The sequence below is a fragment of the Petromyzon marinus genome, chromosome 53, assembly GCF_048934315.1.
Source record: "Petromyzon marinus isolate PM22_M1 ecotype Great Lakes invasive population chromosome 53, UKy_Petmar_22M1.pri1.0, whole genome shotgun sequence".
Taxonomy (NCBI): domain Eukaryota; kingdom Metazoa; phylum Chordata; class Hyperoartia; order Petromyzontiformes; family Petromyzontidae; genus Petromyzon; species Petromyzon marinus.
The window spans coordinates 4931344-4951691 of record NC_133719.1 but is presented as its reverse complement, the minus strand read 5'-3'; the positions used below and the strand labels follow the sequence as shown (position 1 = coordinate 4951691).

General features: G+C 53.1%; 1 protein-coding gene across 4 annotated transcripts in view; it reads right to left on the bottom strand.

Moving 5' to 3' along the window:
- Positions 1–20348, bottom strand: part of LOC116953904 (uncharacterized) — a 56791-nt gene that overhangs the window by 14130 nt on the left and 22313 nt on the right. For 3 of the 4 annotated variants that reach the window (XM_076051933.1, XM_076051935.1, XM_076051934.1), the window contains 13 exons: positions 19719–19834; positions 15581–15722; positions 14999–15149; positions 12960–13106; positions 12026–12201; positions 11157–11273; positions 9511–9654; positions 8312–8720; positions 7710–7828; positions 5878–5964; positions 5492–5532; positions 4071–4161; positions 2562–2639 (listed from right to left, as the gene is read on the bottom strand). In XM_076051933.1, coding sequence (XP_075908048.1) covers positions 2562–2639; positions 4071–4161; positions 5492–5532; positions 5878–5964; positions 7710–7828; positions 8312–8720; positions 9511–9654; positions 11157–11273; positions 12026–12201; positions 12960–13106; positions 14999–15149; positions 15581–15722; positions 19719–19834 — 1818 coding nt within the window. The remainder of the gene's footprint in view (positions 1–2561; positions 2640–4070; positions 4162–5491; positions 5533–5877; positions 5965–7709; positions 7829–8311; positions 8721–9510; positions 9655–11156; positions 11274–12025; positions 12202–12959; positions 13107–14998; positions 15150–15580; positions 15723–19718; positions 19835–20348) is intronic. The other variant, XM_076051936.1, reaches the window with a different exon arrangement.

The following is a 20348-nucleotide window of genomic DNA, read 5'->3' as shown; positions in this document are numbered from 1 at the left end:
GCAGTGTTGAGTCTATGGGAAGTGTTGAGAATATGGGCAGTGTTGAGTCTATGGTGCAGTGTTGAGTCTATGGGCAGTGTTGAGTCTATGGGAAGTGTTGAGAATATGGGCAGTGTTGAGTCTATGGGCAGTGTTGAGTCTATGGGCAGTGTTGAGTCTATGGTGCAGTGTTGAGTCTATGGTGCAGTGTTGAGTCTATGGTGCAGCGTTGAGTCTATGGTGCAGTGTTGAGTCTATGGTGCAGTGTTGAGTCTGTGGGCAGGAGAAGTTGATTCCAGTGGAGGGGTGTAAGGAGGGAGAAGGTCCAACAACGGGATTGGGCACCACAGGCAGAAGGAGACACAGAGACAGAGAAGAATGGGAAAGAAGAGGGGACAAGAGGGGGGGCGTGGAAGGAGATACAAACCATGACTGGCCATGAAGTAAAGGGCCCGACGGCGGAGTCATTAAGTTGGTCCCTCGATATTGAATGAAACTGGTTTTGTGACTTAATAAATGTTAGTATTTTTAGGAATTTTAAAAAGCGTAAACTCATTACTTTAGTAATACGTTGCAATGTTAGTACCACATCATTTACTTTTAGAATTCTATTCAACCAAAATCCTACAAAACACAAGTTCATAAACAATAATCACACACGAGTCTGCAAACAGAAAGAGTGTGAATAACAATTCTACTAAAAATAGACTATTTTTATTTTACCAAGTAAGCCCCACTGAGCTATGTAACTCTCTTTCAGAAGTGACCTGGCCACAAATGATCGCTCAAAGAAGTGGCGGCGCATCTTGTGGAAATGTATCGCGGCCAAATATTCTCAACGCACGTAGTTTCTAAACGTGGAGGGAAAAACCGTAGGACCCAGAGTAAAATCCACGCGACCACGGGGAGAACACGCAAACTCCAAATATACAGAAGGCGTCAGGGGTTGGGATCAAACCAATGACCTCCTGCATACCAGGAGAGGAAGAAAACATCTTGCAACCGTGGTTAGGAAACTTAAATAACCGGGCTAAAGTTGTGTTGTCAACACCCTCCACTGCCCGAGGACACCGCATTGTGAAAGAATGGTATATGCGCGTCTGGGTGGTGGAGTGTCGTGAAGACACAAATTTGGCCCAGTAACCTAAATCTTGAGGGCCAAGGACCGTAAAAATACCGAACTCCAAAACGTTTTTTGCCGAAAGCGTGGCTGACGGAGGAGCCTGGTGTGTGAGGATCTCAAACTCCTAGAACATGGATTGTAAGGACTGGTCTGATATTTTATGTAAATGATTAGGCCGTCACACTCCTGTAAGGCAGGGATTGTCACATGTGGGCAAGGACTGGTCTGATATTTTATGCAAATGATTTAGGCCGTCACACTCCTGTAAGGCAGGGATTGTCACACGTGGGCAAGGACTGGTCTGATATTTTATGCAAATGATTAGGCCGTCACACTCCTGTAAGGCAGGGATTGTCACACGTGGGCTTGTAAAACAGAGACAGGAGCTGCTGATTTAACCGCAGCCTTAAACTGAGCGGTCGGTGCCTTGAAGCTTCGTTACGAATACCTCCCTTGGGGTTGTCTCACACACACACACGTATCTACGTGTGTGTGTGTGCACGTGTGCACGCGAGCAGTGGGACAGCGGTTATAGTGCGCTGCGCTACGAACCCGGCGACCCAAGTCCAATTTCTGCTCATGGCCAACGTCAATGGGGGATTATCTGAATCGGTCTTGGGCCTCCCCTAGGTCGACTCGGCCTCTTATGAAGTACCTGGTGTGGTGTACAAACATCGCCACTGGGGACACAAAGGCGGTTCTCGGGCGTGGTGCTGGCCACCCCCCCCCCGCCTCGTGTGCCGTTCTGGCCTTCATAGGTGCGCGCTAAAAGCACTTGGCCCAACAGTCTCTGAAGGCTACCCGGGGGGATCTTTTTTTTATGCGTGCGAGCATGATGGTGGTGTGGTGCACGTTTATCTACACGAGCGTGCGTGCAAGTGTTCGGGGCGCACTGCGCACCTGGATTTCCAACAACGGAGAACAACAGAAACTCAACATGCTCGTCAAAAAGAAAAATTATATATTTAAATTGGCGACGTTTCGGGCAATGGTCCTCCTTTCATAGCACAAGATGTGCTCTATAAAAAAACGCGGCCGATTTGTAGATTAATTTTTTTTCTTTTAAGGTCACGTGTGTTGTTGACGAGCGTGTTTGAGGCTTCTTATTAACCGTGTTTGTGTACCCCCCCCACCCACTGCCAACGAAGAATCGCTAAAAATGTATACGGATAATGACAGTGGGGAACACAGCAAGCAGACGCCCAGACTTTTATAACCATCCTGCATTCTTTGAAAAGGATAATTTTTCAGTTCTTTCTCATGCAGTGTGGACAAGTACCCTCTCGTGGAGGCCCTACGGCCGAGCGGGTTGCACGAGAAAACAACTGCAGGGCTGTAGCACCTTCGCCTATTTCGCATGTCGTGGATAAAATGTTTTTTTGCACGAATACAAAAAAAAAGCAAAGCCAGAAATGCGGTTAGTATTGCTGATGTCGTTGTTGTTGTTGTTGTTTACAACCTTCGCGGCTTTGTCCTGATAAAATTTTTCCGTTGTGGACAACGCTTCGACTGCCATCCAGTTCCTCTGGCGGAGTGTCTGCGTTTAGAGAGAGAGCCGCAGTGCACAGTCACGCGCGTGGGCTCGGGCAGAGGACCGGCTTACAGAAGGCAAACACTGGCACACGCGTCAAAAAATTAAAAACAAATTCGGCGTGGAAATTACTTGACGACACAAATTGAATCGCGGTTTCGCTAAAAGAAAGCAAGAGCGGAAGTGGCGATGGAATGATACTGATGAGACAATAATTGAACCGGTTAAGGGGGCCCCCCCACTGAGATGTATAGCTGTTAAATTTTGATTATTTTATTTTATTTTTGATTTTATTTTTTCCCTTCTAACGTGACTTTACCGAAAGAACCAAGAAGATGTATAGCTGTGTTTCAGAAGCGACGCTGGCTGTCACAAATGACAGCTTAACAACGAAGCGGCGTATCATTGTGTGGACATTTATAGCGGCCAAATACTCTGAACGCACGTTGTAGATTCTGATTGTGGATTGGGGAAAAACTGGAGGACCCATAAAAAAAATCCACACGACCACGGGGAGAGAGGCACACAACCTCCAAATACACAGCAGGCGTCGGGATCGAACCTACGACCTCCTGTATACCAGGCGAGGTAATTAACATCTTGCCACCGCAGCGATATAGGTCCTCAAACTACAGCCTGCGTTGGAGCTGCGTAACTTTACCGACCGCCCGTTGTAAAAGCAGTGGCAAGCCATGGAGGGGGATGGGATGGGAGGGGGCCCTGATAATTGCGATTGTGGTGGAAATAGGGGGGGCGCTACTAACGGGAGGAACTCCTCCACAATGTGAACACAGATGCACTTTGGCAGCAAGGCACGAATGGGCACCGATGAAATATGAAAGCACAATTTGCAACACAGGCGATGGCACATGTACGCGCAGGCAGCACAGATAGACAAATCATAGACACCAAAATCCGGGGGGGTGAACCGAGTCGTCATCGGAAGGCGATTTTAATTTCAACTGCGCGAGAGTGTAACGCTGCCGCAAACAGATAATTTGAGCAGCGGCTTTTTGCCCCGGATTCTCGCGTTGCTCCCCCCCCCCCCCTGACAGGGCAATGGGCTGGTAGTTGGCATGGCCAGTGGAGTTTGCTGCTGCTGATTGCTCGCTCTGCGGTCAAGGCAACCAAATGTACGGGAGGCTCAACTGGGAAACTCAACTGGGAGACGTGGCAGTAAGCCCGCAGCCCCTCGCTCTTTTACATCGCCACGCCCATTCTATCAGGTAGCCCCGCCCACTGCTCATGTTGCCCCCGCCCACCGCCCAGGTCGCTTCGCCATATGCCCGCATCATGAACAGAGCACCATGCGGGCAAAATGGGGGTGGGGGAAGGGGGTACACGGGGACACGTTCGGCAGCTCTAGAGAGATATCCGCAAGTCTCTCACGCGCTTAACGCTAACCGCGCGCGCGCGCGAACGTTCCGCTTTACGTACGTCGTTTTTCTGCCGCTGCTTATCCAGGTCGCTCTGCAGCGCGGCCGTCTGCTCCTGCAGGGCCTGGATCTCAGCCTGGCGCTCCTCCAGCCTGCACCACGTGCCACACGAAGGTAGTGACAAAGACAAAGACCCCCCCCCCCCCCCCCCCGTATAGCCTGGACAGCCTGTTGGGGCAAGTGCTGTTATTGAGCGCCCATCAAGGCCGGCACGGCACACGAGGGGGTGGGTGGCCAACACCACGCCCGGCCGCCTTTGTCTCCCCCGTGGCGATGTTTACACACCACAACAGGTACTCATTTGAGGCCGAGTCGACATAGGGGATGCCCATGACCGAATCAGATAATCGTCACCGGTGTTGGCCGTGAGCGGGAACCGAACTCGGGTCGCCGGGTGTCGTAGCGCAGCGTAACGCCAACCGCGACACTACCGCTCTGGACACACACACACACACAAAGATTCCACCCCCACCCCCCCCAGCCCCGCCGTGTGTAGTCCACACAGGCCGTTCACGAGGACCTGTGCAGTCCACGACAGCACATGGGGCGGGGGGGTGGCCATAACCACATGCAGCCACCTTTTCCCGCATCTCCGATTGGCACGATTTTGCTTCGCACCATGCGAAAGAGGTTCAAGCTCAACATACATACGTTGTTTCCCCGGTGCTGATATTTACGCAGGGGAAGGGCCCAGGACAAGCTCTGATATTGCTCTCCGCGGATGTTAGCCATGGCCGAGAATCGAGTCGTTGGGTTTGACTCACTGCTGAATACATCGGCGGCCACAGAGAGTAGTGTTCATCACAATGTATGTATGTATGCATGCATGTTGAACTTCTTTCACACTGTATATAGCCATTCTAATCAGAGGTGTGGGGAAGGACAACAAACTAAGCACAAAAGGCAGTTTTAAAGTAATGTGTTTTCAATCTCGATGATTTAAAAATGTAAAGCTCCAGTGGCTTCCGAATATCAGAAGGAAGAGCGTTCGAGATGGTAGCAGACGTGCATCCGAAAGCGCGCAATGCGGCGATTGTCTTTTTGTTGGCTTGCAAAAAGCCGCTGCGAGGATGTCCGGAGTTCGCGTGATGGTTTATGTTCCTTGCAAGATAGAAATACCAGCATACTGAAATCTCACAGCTGGATCCCGGCCAATTTTATCGTGAAAGAGACTTCTTGAGTATTTTTTTTTGGCGAGCCGGCTGAGACCATCATCAACTCATTCCACTTGAAAAGCCAAGTTCATCATCATGGGAGGGCGCGTCTGGGCTGGAATCGAACCCAGGATTCATTTTAGCGGTGCTAGGTCAGCGCTCTGGCCGCTGAGCCACCTGGACAGATATAGAAAACTGATAATACAATTAATGAGAACGATAATCCGATAATACAATTAACTGGAACGGTAATCCAAAAACAACTCACAATTTCTGCTGCTTGCCGATCTCTTCATGCGACCCATCTCCCTGTCGAAATAAATGAATAAAAAATTCAAATATGCACTCGTTTGTTCAATATCTAGCGTAGCTCGCAGCTGTGTTTTTGTGGTCGTATTCGCGCATCCTTTGGCATGACATTCCGACATTTCGAATCAGCCCTTCTCAATCACGGACGGTTGCGCTGCTCTGCGAAGAAGCTCCCAGCGCGTGGAGCAAAACGTCGGACACCGTGCCGAACGACAAACTCTCGGTACGACCCGATAACGCGTCGGCGAGCTACGCAGCACAACCGCGAAGTCCTACGCAATAGCTGGGCCGCGGCGTTTCTACGGCAAGACGACCGAGTGACCGCACGGCTGTGCCGGGTCTTGCCTGTTTCACCGCCGCCACGCGCTCCTCAAGCCGGGCCAGCTGCGTCTCAAACTCCGCTCGCATCGCCTCCTTCTCGCGCGCAGCAGCCTGCGGGGGGGAAACAACCCGGTCGCACGTTACCCACGAGTTTTTTTTTTTTAATATTTAGACGTTCAACCTTCGACAGCTTTGGAAGAAAAACTCTGACGTTACGAGCGGCGAGCCACCAGACCAAAACCAAAACGAAACTATTTTTTATTTTACCAGTTAAGATCTCGATGTATTTCTGACCTGGAACTGGAACACGTACACCAAGCTCTCAAGATGAATGGATATTCAGACTAAACAATCTGAAAAGCTATCACCTCAACCAGTGGGAAAGAACTATCCGAGGACCCAATCAAAACCATCACCTTGCCATACACAGCAGGGGTCACCAAAACGATTTCCAAAATCATGAACAAACACAAGATCCAGGTTCGATTTAACACGGTACATAAAATTCGAGATCTGATCCCATCTGTGAAGGATGTCATCCCTGACATGCAATACCCCGGCATCTACAAAATAAGCTGTGTCTGCAGCAGTAGTTACATTGGGGAAACTAAGCGACATGTCTCGGGACCGTGTTCGTGAACAGAAGGCAGATCTGAAACACGGTAGGACCAATACCTCGGCCGTGGCTGATCATTGCTTTAATGCGGTGGGCTCACACGAAATTGATTTATCTAAGACGAAGGTACTTTGCAAACCCACTGGCTATCAACAGAGATTCGTTCATGAAGCCATCCATATATATAGACACGGACACAATTTCAACCGAGAAGATGGGTACAAACTGAGCAGTTTAAGTCATAACTGGCCGTGATGTTCCCAGCCTACCACCTTCCGATGTTAGTTGTTATTTTCGGCTCTCTCGATTTTTTAAATTAACGGATTAAATTTCTCACTAACACAGCTACTTCGCGCGTCATCCTCGAGGCTGCTGCTTCACGATCTCCCATTAACATGCTCATCTCTCACATTAACACAGCCACCTTGGCACGCTCGCCGTGGAGGATGCACAGAGATCTCCCATTAACATTAACATGATAACCTCTCACATCAACACAGCCACCTTGGCACACTCGCCGTGTAGAAGGCTCGGTGATCTCACATCAACATGCTAATCTCTCACATTAACACAGCCACCTTGGCACGCTCGCCGTGAAAGATGCTCGGTGATCTCCCATTAACATGCTAATCTCTCACATTAACACAGCCACCTCGGCACGCTCGCCGTGGAGGATGCTCAGCCATCTTACATTATCATGCTAATTTTTGCCTGGCAGCCCTTTGATTGGTGGAAAGCCCACCATCACCGCCGCGGTCGCTGCCCACCACTTGCATTGGCTGCTGACATTTGGGCTACGCCCATTTCAAACCTTTATAAGCAGTTGTCTTTAGAAGCTAACCCCCCTTTTTCTTGATGACGACCGCTTGTGTTGCGATCGAAACGTCGTAGTTTTTGTTATTTTCTTTGAACCTATCTACGCGACTTTACCGAAAGACCCAAAGAATACAGGTAAAGACCCATCGAGCTATATAGCTCTTTGTCAGAAGTGACCTGGTCACAAATGATAGCTCAGCGAAGTGCCTTATCATGTGGAAATTTACAGCAGCCAAATACTCTAAATGCACGTTTCTAAATGTGGAGGGGAAAACCGGAGGAACCAGAGAAAAATCCACGCGACCACGGGGAGAACATCGGAACTCCAAATAAACAACAGACGTTAGGGTCGGGATCGAACCCACGACCTCCTGCATAAACAGGCGAGTTGGTTAACATCTCGCCAATCGCGGTGCCCACAGACCTGCGCGGCGTCGCTCCTCTTGACCTTCTCCGCTTCTTCCAGGAGACTGATCCTCTCGCTCAGCACGACATTCTGCTGGCAGGCCTCACTCAGGGCATCCTGCAGGCCTCCGACTTGGCCTGCAGCGCACAGAGCCACACGGTCACCCAACGCCGGGCGAACGTCGCCAAACGCCGGGTGCAACACGCAGTGGGACGTCGCCCCTCTCCTATGCCCCCCCCCCCCCCAATGCCCCCCCCCCACCCGCCTGTACATTTGGAATTCACTCCTCCTATCTCGCCATCTCGATCGTTGCACACCAGAGGAAAAGCTCTCCGATGTGCGTGTATTGTTCGACACTATTAGCACGGTTGGCTATTACGGTTTGAGAGAAGTTCAACATACGTACGATGTCCGACGTTTCGCCCTGTTTGTGCGTGCGGTGGAAGTATGGGGCGGGGGGGGGGATTTTTTCTCACGGTACAACTAGAAAACACATCGGACACACGGCAGAACCGTGAAAACCTAGCTCGGTTTCCGCCAACGTGGAAATCGCGAGCGAGTTAAAAAACTTCAACCTCATCGGAACCCGCCGTGAATTAAACAAAAAAAACCTCCACCACCTTGCAGCTCGGCTCGCAGCGCCGCCGCCGACTTGAGCCCTTCGGCCTCGACTGTGGCCGCCCGCAGCTGCGCCTCCAGCTCCCGCACGCGACTCCCCGCCGCTCCCAACTCCGCGCGGAGCTCCTCGGCGGCGGCGATCGCCGACTGCCGCCCGCGCTCCTCCGCGGCCGCCGACTCCTCCTCCAGCCGCCGCTGGCGCCGCTCGGCGTCGCCCGCCCGAGCGTTCCACCGCTGCGCCTCCTCCGCCGCCGCCGCCGCGTCGCGCTGCAGGCGGCGCGAGCGCTCGCGCTCCGCGAGCAGCTCGTCGCGCTGCGCTCGCAGGGCCTCGGGGGCCAGGCCCAGCGCCGAGAAGTCGCGCAGTCGCGACTCGGCCGCCTCCACGAGCGAGCGGGTCTGAGACAGCTCCGTCTGGTGGTGGGAGGGGAGGGACAGAGAGCGAGGAGGAGGAGAGAGGGAGCGAGGAGGAAAGAGAGGGAGCGAGGAGGGAAGAGAGGGAGCGAGGATGAGAGAGAGAAAGGGAGCGAGGAGAGAGAGGGAGCGAGGAAAGAGAGAGGGAGCGAGGATGAGAGAGAGAGAGGGAGCGAGGATGAGAGAGAAAGAGGGAGCGAGGAGAGAGAGGGAGCGAGGAAAGAGAGAGGGAGCGAGGATGAGAGAGAGAGAGAGGGAGCGAGGATGAGAGAGAAAGAGGGAGCGAGGAGAGAGAGGGAGCGAGGAAAGACAGAGGGAGCGAGGAAAGACAGAGGGAGCGAGGAAAGACAGAGGGAGCGAGGATGAGAGAGAGGGAGCGAGGATGAGAGAGAGGGAGCGAGGAGAAAGAGGGAGCGAGGAAAGACAGGGAGCGAGGAGAGAAAGGGAGCGAGGAAAGAGAGGGAGCGAGCGAGCGAGGGATTCTTTAGGGCGGATTCACATTGCTCAGCTTGACATGCCATGAATTCGCTCGGCCATATGGCAGCCAATCAATGGATGCCAGCCATCAGCTGGTGTACACACGGTGAGCCATTAAGCGATGCAGAGCTTTCGATTTTAAATAACGGCTGCCGGGCACAGGCCCGAAGACCCAACAAAACGCCTCCCCCCCCCCCCACCCCCCGCCGGACCCAACCCCGACACCCGAGGCACGGGGCCACGAGGCGCGAGAACTCGGGCACAAGGGGCGCGGAGCCACCTCGGAGCACAAGTCCGCACGAGTGGGGCTCACCTTGAGCGAGCTCACGCGCGAGGCCTGCACCTCCAGTGCCTCCTTCTCGCGACGGATGTCAGCCACCTCGCTCTTGAGGCTCTCGAGCTCCGAGGTCATGTCGTCCAGCAGCTGGGTGCGTTGACCCATGATGCCAATCTCGGCCTGGCCCACACATGAACGCGCATGCGTGTAAGCACACAAGAGCACGTATAACCGTAGACGCAACAGAGATTAAAGGTCCTGCCCCCCACCCCATGCGGTTTGGGGCAAGTACTATTAGTGAGCACTTGTTAAAAACCGGCATGGCACATAAGGGGGTGGGGGGTCAGCACCACACATGGAGTGACCTTTGTCTCCCCAATGCTGACGTTTTATCCACACCACACCAGGTACTCATTTAAGGCAGAGTTGACCTACAGGAGGCCCAGAATCGGTTCATATATTCTTCACACCAAGACAAAATATCCATTCAGATCTCTTGCGCAGCAGTGCAAACCTTTATTACACAAGGGCCCACAGAAGTGGATATCTCAGAACTACCTCAGAGATGCCATTAAGTGAGCTCTAATCGACACACACTTTCCTACCTGCCCTGCTACAAGAAAGTGATGTTTGTTACAAGAAAGTAAAACATTTATTTTTAATTTATTTGCAATTTCAGCCACAAGTGCATAATCGGGCTATGCGAGTCTATATATATAAAAGGGAAATTTGTGAATATGTGTGTCTGTTCAAAATGTTTAGCATACTTCCCAACGTGCAACAAACTTGAAATTTGGCATGTGGGTAGCTTTCAGATTGTACACAATGCAAAAAGTATAAAAATAGACTTTTTTTTATTTTGGGGTGGGGGGGGGGGGCGCAATAATGGGTATATTTTGCACGGCAAGTGAGCGGTGACGTCCCATCTGTGATGTCACCCGCGTGCGGAAGCGTTACGCAGTGTGCCTGCTGACGTCACGCAGTGTGCCTGCTGACGTCACGCAGTGTGCCTGCTGACGTCACGCAGTGTGCCTGCTGACGTCACGCAGTGTGCCTGCTGACGTCACGCAGTTTGCCTGCTGACGTCACGCAGTGTGCCTGCTGACGTCGTCACGCAGTGTGCCTGCTGACGTCGTCACGCAGTGTGCCTGCTGACGTCGTCACGCAGTGTGCCTGCTGACGTCACGCAGTGTGCCTGCTGACGTCAGGCATCCCCCCCCCCCCAACGCTCCGCGTAGGCCGCGCATTAATCCAAAACGAGAATCCAAGTCCCGGGCGAAGCCGGGTAGTAAAGTTAGACAGTCTATATGCGAGTCTATCCATCTCGAAGCGAATCATAGGTGACTGTGCCAAGCCCATCAATGCGTGACACTTGAGAAGCCGGTTATAGCACGGTTGTCTACGCAAGGTGCAATAGGAGAAGTTCAACATAAATTACATACATTAAATGGCAGGCAGCGGCTGAAACCCGAATTCAAACCCAGGATTCTCAGCGGTGTCGGCTCAGCGCTCTGACCTCCGAACCACCCGGCCGACCCCCTGGCCGGCGATTTCTACAAATTGCCCACAAACCACTGGAAAAAGACCACGGAACGGCGTCGATACGACGCCTACTAACCGCGCCTTCGCCGCCAGTCGTGAGCGGGCAGGCGGGACGCTTCGCGAGAGCCGATTCCACCCACCTTCAGGCACTCCATCTCGGAGATTTTGTTCTCCAGCATCGAGTTGTGAGTCCGCAGATCGGCCAGGTCGGCCTTGAGGCTGTCTCGCTCCAAACACAGCTCCTCCACGACGGCGTCCTGGCTCCGTGGAGACGGAGAGAGAGAAAGAGAACGGTTACGTACGCGCGGTCACGAGAGGCACGCGCTGCGACGCAGAGCAGCCACATGAACGGGCACCTCGTCTGGTCCGTGCACCTGATGTACCGGTGACCAATGCATCTGTACATCAGTGGGCCATGTACCCGAAAGCCCCATGACCTATGGACCCAAGTGAATAGTGACCAATATACACGAGGTCCAGGATTGCCACTACACCACAGTGGCCCGTTCCTCTATACCGCATTGGCCCATAAATGGCCCAAGTACCTACACCACAGTGTTGAGTGCTCCTAAACCACAGCGGTCCATGTGCCTACGCCAACAGTGGCCCATGTGCCTAACACCAGCGGCTCATGTCTTTACACCACAGTGGCCCATGCCCCTGTGCCAACAGTGGCCCATGTGCCTACACCACAGTGGCCCATGCCCCTACACCATAGTGGCCTATTTATCTACACCACAGTGGCCTATGTGTCTATACCACAGTGGCCCATGCCCCGACACCACAGTGGCCCATGTCTCTACACCAAAGTGGCCTATTTATCTACACCACAGAGGCCCATGTACCTAACACCAGTGGCCCATGCCCCTAAACAACAGTGGCCCATGCCCCTAAACCACAGTGGCCCACCCCTACACCCCAGCAGCCCACGTCTATATCCAATATCCCTAGTGGCCCGTGACCACACACCCCACAGTGGTCGACCGGACGACCCACACCACGGCCGCACCGAGTTGTGCGACGGCGCCGCGGAGGCCGCCTCCATCTCGGAGAGCCGCATCTGCCACAGCGCCTTCTGCATCTCGGCCTGGTTCAGCGCCGAGCGCAGCTCCCCACGCTCGCGCTCCAGCTCCCCCGCACGCCCGCGCTCGCCCTCGCACACCGCCTGCACCTCCGCCAGCTGGCCTGGTGGTGGGGGGGGTGTGGGGGGGTCATTCAGATTCAGCGGAGCTCAGTGGGACACGATGGGACTCGACGAGACACGGGGGGGGGGGGGTTACATGACAAGCAGTTGGACTCGAGACGCAATATGAACAGCGGGACTCGACGGTGGGCACTGCGAGTAGTGGGACTTCAATGACAAAGCTGCGGGACTCGATGAGAACCAGCGGGGTTTAGCGAGCGGCAGTGGGGATGACCGACGCGCTGTGACCTATGACCCCACAAATGTATTCAGCAAAACAAGGCGTCATTCACAGAGGGGAGGCACATTTCTACACGCGAAATAACATTCATCTTCTTCAGTTGCGTCAGCATTAGCGCGCTACTCCTCGCACCATAGCCTTGACGGGAGAAGGCGAGTTGTAACGCCGCGGTGAGAAACTCCTCTCGTGATGAACACACTGTGGCGGGGGCTTTTGCTGGGGTGGACGGTGGGGGGGGGGGTGGACGGGGGGGGGAGGGTTTGGGCGGCTGGGTCAGGCAACGCTCAAATCCATGTCGGTGTATATCGAAGGTTTTGGCTTCACTGCATTTTTACAATCCTCGCGGGACGCGCCCACTCGCCCGCGTGGTGCCGTTAAAACATCCTTCCGGCCGACATCCCTTCCATCTTAGGGGGAACGATACGGCAAGGGGGCGTGGCCACGGAGGCCAACTCGAGCGACCCCGGAGGCGCGGACAGGAACGTGGTCGCCCGCTAACGCCCACGGAGAGACCCTTACTCTTGTAGGCCTCGTCCATGGCCACGAGGCGGACGTTGGACTGATCGAGGAGGGAGTGGCTGTCCCCGAGTTGCGCCACCAGAGACTCGGACTCGGTAGTGCGGCCAGCGAGCTGGGACATCACCGACTTCAGCTCTGACTGCAGGTCTGGTGGGGGGAGGGGGTTCACCAGGATCACAAGCATAAGTGTGGACACGATATTATTTTTCACATCGGTTTACTGTATGATAGTTGAGTTGTTGCAGCCCCTTTGGCGTCCATGCACTAGGTGCCTCTGTGGATGTGTAGGCTTTGACTTTAACAAAGCTATTTCTGTGACCAGTCACAAGCTAATCCCTCAACTGTTTCAATGCTAAATTCTCCTGTTTGATATGTAAACCCCCTTTGTCAAGGTGCCTCGCTTCTCTCAACCAGCTAAAAAAGACGCTGCGAATCTTAGCAGCGTTCATTGTAGCTCTGTCGTCCCGACAGGTTTGTTCCTTTCACCTGAAGAAGGCCACTTGTGTTGTGGCCGAAACGTCGTGAGAATTTTATTGTTTTATTTTATTCTCATTCTACGTGACACTACCGAAAGAACCAAAGAAGACGATATTTACACTTTCCCGTTCCGATGACATAAAATATTACAAGTACAAACAATGAACATACATTCCTCACTATTTATATTTGCGTACATCATCAGTTTTTCTTCCGATTCCATTCCGGTTACGTAGGTTTACGTCATCGGAACGGAACCTTAAGTAAAAAGCCACGCGGGAGGGCGTGTGGCACAGTTTGCCGCCAGCTATCGTGGAGTGCGATCGTGACGCTACGGTTCGCTGCGGTGATTTCAGTACAATGTCTTTTAAAAAAACAACTATGAACCACTTTGCGCGTTCCGAGAATCAGCGGTTAACGGGACCCCACCCAGCAACTTGCAGACGTCTCGGAACAGGAAAGGGGTTATGGGCCCGCTTGAAATAAATTTCCGTGTTAAGCAAGGGCAGATCAGGCCAGTGGGCCAGCTGGACATGTGACCAGATGAGGCAGTTCTGGAATTGAGCCCTCGCACTATCACAGCAGGGCTTGGATCGTTCGCCAGAGAGGGTTTACTGTCGAGACATGAAATGGCCCAATCAATATTAAATGGCTCAAGGGGTTAAACGCACAGTTAGCCAATGGCCCAAACTACCCTGGGTGTTCATCTTCTTGGTTCTTTGGGTAAAGTCACGTAGAAGGGAAATAATACAATAATAAAATAAACCACAATCATTTATTTTTTATTTTAGTATTTTATTATTTCCCTTCTACGTGATTTTACCGAAAGAACCAAGAAGGTGAATCCCTGCAGTCACGAAAGCTTTAAATCGAAATTTACCCTGGGTGTTATAAGCGGTTTGGAGAATCGAGCATGGCCTAATGTCACCCCAATGGGCATCACACCCTTTGTTTTTTAAATCGCATTTGCTAAGCTGAAGTCCTGAGGCCCACAGCGCAAAGCAGTAGCAAGAGAGTAGGGAGCTCGGGATAGGCTGCTCGGGTTAGGCTGGTAGTGTTAAGCTAGTAAGGGTTAGGGTCATCAATATTAATACACATTACAATATTCCAAGTACAATATATTAAATTACGTTCCTTATTCCTCACCATTTATATTCAATCGTATGCTAGTTAAAAGGTCGGGGGATACCCAGCGCACTACGGACATCCTGTACACCACGGAGAAATGTAACCAGATCATTAAAAATACCTCTAACGCCTATAAATGTGCCCACTCTATTCTGGCCAGCGTCTTGCAGTGCCCCTCGCTACCCAGACGCTCCACGAACGCCAACGCGCTGTCGCCAATAGCGTCGCGTCCCATCTCAACGATTCACGACCGGCTGCGGACCTGGGAGGAGAACGCTGGGGCTGGCACGCGCGAAAGCAGGGCCCGGCGTCGTTTCGCCGGGCCCACGCTCGGGAGGGAGCCGGATAACCGCGCGGCCGTGGCGACGCAACATCAGTCGGGAGGCGGCGTGGGGGGGGGTGGGGGTGGGCAGAGGCAGGGGCCGTGGACGTACCGAGGCAGCGCTGCTTAGTGGAGTGCAGCTCCGAGCCGGTCTGCTCCCATGCTACCATGATGCTGCCGCTGTGCGACTTGTTGGCCCGGAGCTCCTCGGTCGCCTCATTCAGCTGCCTCTGCAGGGCCGATTCCACCTCCTTGTGGCGGCCCTGTGCGGTCGGAATAACGGGTGGGGAGGGGTCGGCGGGGCGCGGGATGCGGTGGTACGCCAAATTCATCAAGGCGGCGAAGATGTAATGGGGGAGAGGCTATATAGGGATAAGAAGTCCATAGACTCACAAAGAGACCCGTAGACTCACACAGAGACATTGGAGGGGCTGTGGGAGATGCCACCTGTGCAGGTAAAAAAAGGAGGTAGAAGGGAGACTGAGGGTGGGAGGGTAGAGGAGGGTGAAGGGAGGAGGAAGAGTTTGGCAAGGTGAAGGGGGGTAGCCGAGGGGTAGATGGTAGGGTCGATGGGTGTGGTAGATGTGGGGGGAGTTGAGGGGGTGGGGCAGATGGGTGAAGTAGGGGTGGGTAAGGAGGAGGAGGAGGGGGGGGGGTGGCTGTGAGGTGATGCAAGTCGTGCCACTGCACTCACCTGCATCTGCTCGAGCCCGGACAGAGAGCCACGCAGCGACTCATTCTCAGCCTCCAGGGCCATCATCTTGGAGTTCTTCTCCGACATCTCTGTCATGAACCGCCGGCACTCCTTGTGCAGCCGGGCCATCTCCGCTGCTTGCCTGAACGAATGCACGCACACAAAGACAAAGATCCCCCGTATAGCCTTAACAGACTGTTTGGACAAGCGCTGTTAGCGAGCACCTATGAAAGCCAGCACGGCACACGAGAGGGTGGGTGGCCAGCAGCACCACACCCGGCCGCCTTTGTCTCCTCAATGCCGTTGTTTACAGACTGCTCATTTAAGGCCGAGTTTACCTAGGGGAGGCCCAGGACCGGTTCAGATATTCATCAGCAATGCTGGATGTGAGCAGGAACCGAACTCGGATTACCGGATTTGTAGTGCAATACATTACCCACTGCACTCCCGCTCCCCACAAAGATCCCCCCGTTATAGAATCAGAATCTTTATTTTAAACTGCAGGAGGAATCCGATGAGCTATAAAGCTCTTTTTCACAGATGTCTAGCATGGGCAGCTCAGCAGACGCGCACACCCAGATACGCACACACACAGATACGCGCACACACAGAGAGACACGCACACACAGAGAAACACGCACACACACAGAGAGACACGCACACGCACACAGAGACACGCACACGCACAGAGAGACACGCACACGCACAGAGAGACACGCACACACACAGAGAGACACGCACACACACAGAGAGACACGCACACGCACAGAGAGACACGCACACACACAGAGAGACACGCGCACACACAGAGAGACACGCGCACACACAGAGAGACACGCGCACACACAGGGAGACACGCGCACACACAGAGAGACGCGCACACACAGAGAGACGCGCACACACACAGAGACGCGCACACACACAGAGAGACACGCACACACACAGAGAGACACGCACACACAGAGAGACGCGCACACACACAGAGAGACGCGCACACACAGAGAGACGCGCACACACACAGAGAGACACGCACACACAGAGAGACGCGCACACACACAGAGAGACGCGCACACACACAGAGAGACACGCACACACAGAGAGACGCGCACACACACAGAGAGACGCGCACACACACAGAGAGACGCGCACACACACAGAGAGACGCGCACACACAGAGAGACGCGCACACACACAGAGAGACGCGCACACACACAGAGAGACGCGCACACACACAGAGAGACGCGCACACACACAGAGAGACATGCACACACAGAGAGACGCGCACACACACAGAGAGACGCGCACACACAGAGAGACGCGCACACACAGAACACAGAGACGCGCACACACACAGAGAGACGCGCACACACACAGAGAGACGCACACACACAGAGAGACGCGCACATACAGAGAGACACGCACACACACAGAGAGACATGCACACACAGAGACGCGCACACACACAGAGAGACGCGCACACACACAGAGAGACGCGCACACACAGAGAGAGACGCGCACACACAGAGAGACGCGCACACACAGAGAGACGCGCACACACAGAACACAGAGACCAGCACACACACAGAGAGACGCGCACACACAGAGAGACGCGCACACACAGAGAGACGCGCACACACAGAGAGACGCGCACACACAGAACACAGAGACGCGCACACACACAGAGAGACGCGCACACACACAGAGAGACGCGCACACACACAGAGAGACGCGCACACACAGAAACGCACACCCAGAGACACACGCACACACAGAGACACACGCACACACAGAGACACACGCACACACAGAGAGAGACACGCACACACAGAGAGAGACACGCACACACAGAGAGAGACACGCACACACAGAGAGAGACACGCACACACAAAGAGACACGCACACACACAGAGAGACACGCACACACACAGAGACACGCAACAGTTCGCCAGGTGTGCCAGGGTGACGGTCCAAATTTGTCAAATTATAAAATTAGTCACAAATTACCGAATTGGGAAACACATCGCGATCGCCCACCCCCACCCCACGACTTCGATAGCTTAGCAGGGCCCTCCTGATACGGAGTCTTCATACTCGGCAAGCCTTTCCTGGTTAAACAAATGTAATAATCTTATTAATTGGAGTTAGCGAGCACACTATTCAGCACCAATTTTATCCCGCGCGGCGTAATGGAGGAGCAGCACACTGGGCCTTGCAAATCCAGAGGTCACCTGGCTCCATCTGCCAGTTGCTGCAGTTGAAATAATGGGACAAGTTTCTCGGTCGCTTCTGAACAATAAGTTAATAATACCTCAGTGGGCTTTGCCTGGTAGGATGGGGATGGTTTAGTTGTTGTATTTGTTTGTGTTTGGGCGATTTCTTTACCTCTCTTGTACTTTGCACTCCTATCACGTGGTGTTGTAACTGTGTTTGTTGTTGTAATGTTCTTAACCCGTGCCCACTACTGGACACCTGTGAAAAAGAGCTTTATAGCTCATCGGATTCTTCCAGTATAAATTAATATTCTGAAACCCCATCCGTCCGCCCCCTGCCTGCCACCGTCCACCCATCAGCATAAACTGGTCCACCACAGCGAGCCGATCAGCAGGCTCACCGTGTGGTGGAGCAAAGTGTGGGTCGTCCCACCACTTCCAAAACATCTGCCTAGCATGGAAGAGGAGGTCAAATACCTTCTAGAGGAGAGAGGGGGGAGGGGGGAGGGGCTCTCTGGACCAGAGCTCCCTCTACTGCCGAGGCTCTTCCACGAGCAGTGGTGAGCCAATAAATTGGAGGGCTGCACCTGCACCTTCTAACTTGGACTGGTTTTTTTTTTCAAATTAAAAAAAATACGTAAAACCCACTGGCAAGTCAAGAGGCACGGGCGTGTGTGCGTCTGCCAAGCTTCAATTGGTATTAAACACGGCAGGTCGAGTCACGTACGGACGTGCACGCAAGCCTGCCTAAACCGCACCGCACCAGACGCAGCCGACTCGACGGCCGCCACTCTCAACCCCTGCGCCAGGTTTTTTTTTGTGTTTTTGCCCTCGAGCGTCTGGGTTGTTTTTCTCTCTCTCTCTCTCAATCTTACTTTTTTTTTGCAACAGGGTGGATGGAAATGGACAGGGCCGTGTCACGAGCAACAGCTGACGAGAGACAGAGTTAACTACGGAGCGGAGAGAAGGGAAGAGGAACGGAGGAGAGACGGAGAAAGAAACGGCAGACGCAGCAGTGAGACGACATAACAGAGACCAGGACTGTGACAGGAGCAGCTGGGGAAAGGAAGGGATGGGGGGAGAATGGAGGAGAGGCCTTGGCCCGGCGGCCGTCTGGAACGCTCTTCCGATATTAGGAAGCCACTGGAACGATCCACTTTTAAATAATCTAGATTGAAAGAACTCATTCTGTAGAAGTGCTTGTTGTGTTTAGTTTGCTGTTCTTTTCCTCGAACTTCCGATTAGCATGGTTGGGTACGTACGGTCCAAAAGAAGTTCAACAAATAAACATACATACCGGCTGACAAAGACAAAAAAAGAACACCCTGTTGTCAAGTCTCCTAAGCTAAGCAGGCCAAAGACTTGATAATGATTGTACGGGTGACCATCATGCAAAACATAGACATTCCTAAGGGGATACATTTGTGAGGAAAGGACAGTCCAGCTAAATCCGTTGTTGTACTGTACTATTCTCCAAAGTCTATGCTCCCCAATACGTCAAACAACTTCCATGGCATCTCAGGGTAAGAACTAAACTATTTTTTATTTTACCAGGTAAGGCCCACCGAGTTATATTGCTCTTTTTCAGAAGCGACCTGGCCACAAATGAGAGCTCAACGAAGTGGCCGATCACGTGGACATTTATAGCAGCCAAATCCGAGCGACCACGGGGAGGTAAACACGCAAACTCCAAATGTACAGCAGGCATCGGGGTCGAAATCGAATCCGCGATCGCCTGCATACCAGGCGAGGTAGTTTAAATATCGCGCCACCGAGAGAGGCCCTTGCCCGGCAGTGGATTCGCACAAGAGCTGTCCATGTTGGGACAGCCAGCAGCGCGACAGGCGATGAGGCGAGCGGGGAGTGACAATGGCTACAAGGGAGAGAGAGAGAGAGACGGAGAGATGCCGTGCGTGCGCGTCACGTACTTGGCGTCATTCTGGGCGGTGACGCCGTTGAGGGCCTCGCGAAGGATGCCGACCTCCTGCCGCAGCTTGGTCAGCTCCTCCTGGGCCCGGCCGTGCTCCTCGCTCACCTGCTGGAACTGTCACACGGCGCCCCGCTTGCCTCGAGACGCCTGTCCGCTTATTCGTCGCCTAAACAACGTCCGCTAACTGGCAACCACCCCGCGCTTACCCGGTTTTCGAGCCGTAAACGCGGGTTGGCTTTTTCCGTGTTTTTGACCTTTGGCTGGTGTTGCTCAGATTTCTATTCACTTCATTGATGTTACCCTTTTTGGTTCTTTCGGTAAAGTCACGTAGGTAGAAATGAAACTAAATAAATCACGACGTTTCGATAGCAACACAAGCCATCGTCTTCAAACAACTTCCATGACGTCTCAGGGTAAGAACTAAACTATTTTTCATTTTACCAGGTAAAGCCCACCGAGTTATTTTGCACTTTTTCAGAAGCGACCTGGCCACAAATAATAGCTCAACGAAGTGGCTGATCACGTTGGCATTTATAGACGATGGCTTGTGTTGCTATCGAAACGTCGTGATTTATTGTTTTATTTATACCCAAGTGAATTTACCGAAAGAACCAAAGAGTATGGATTC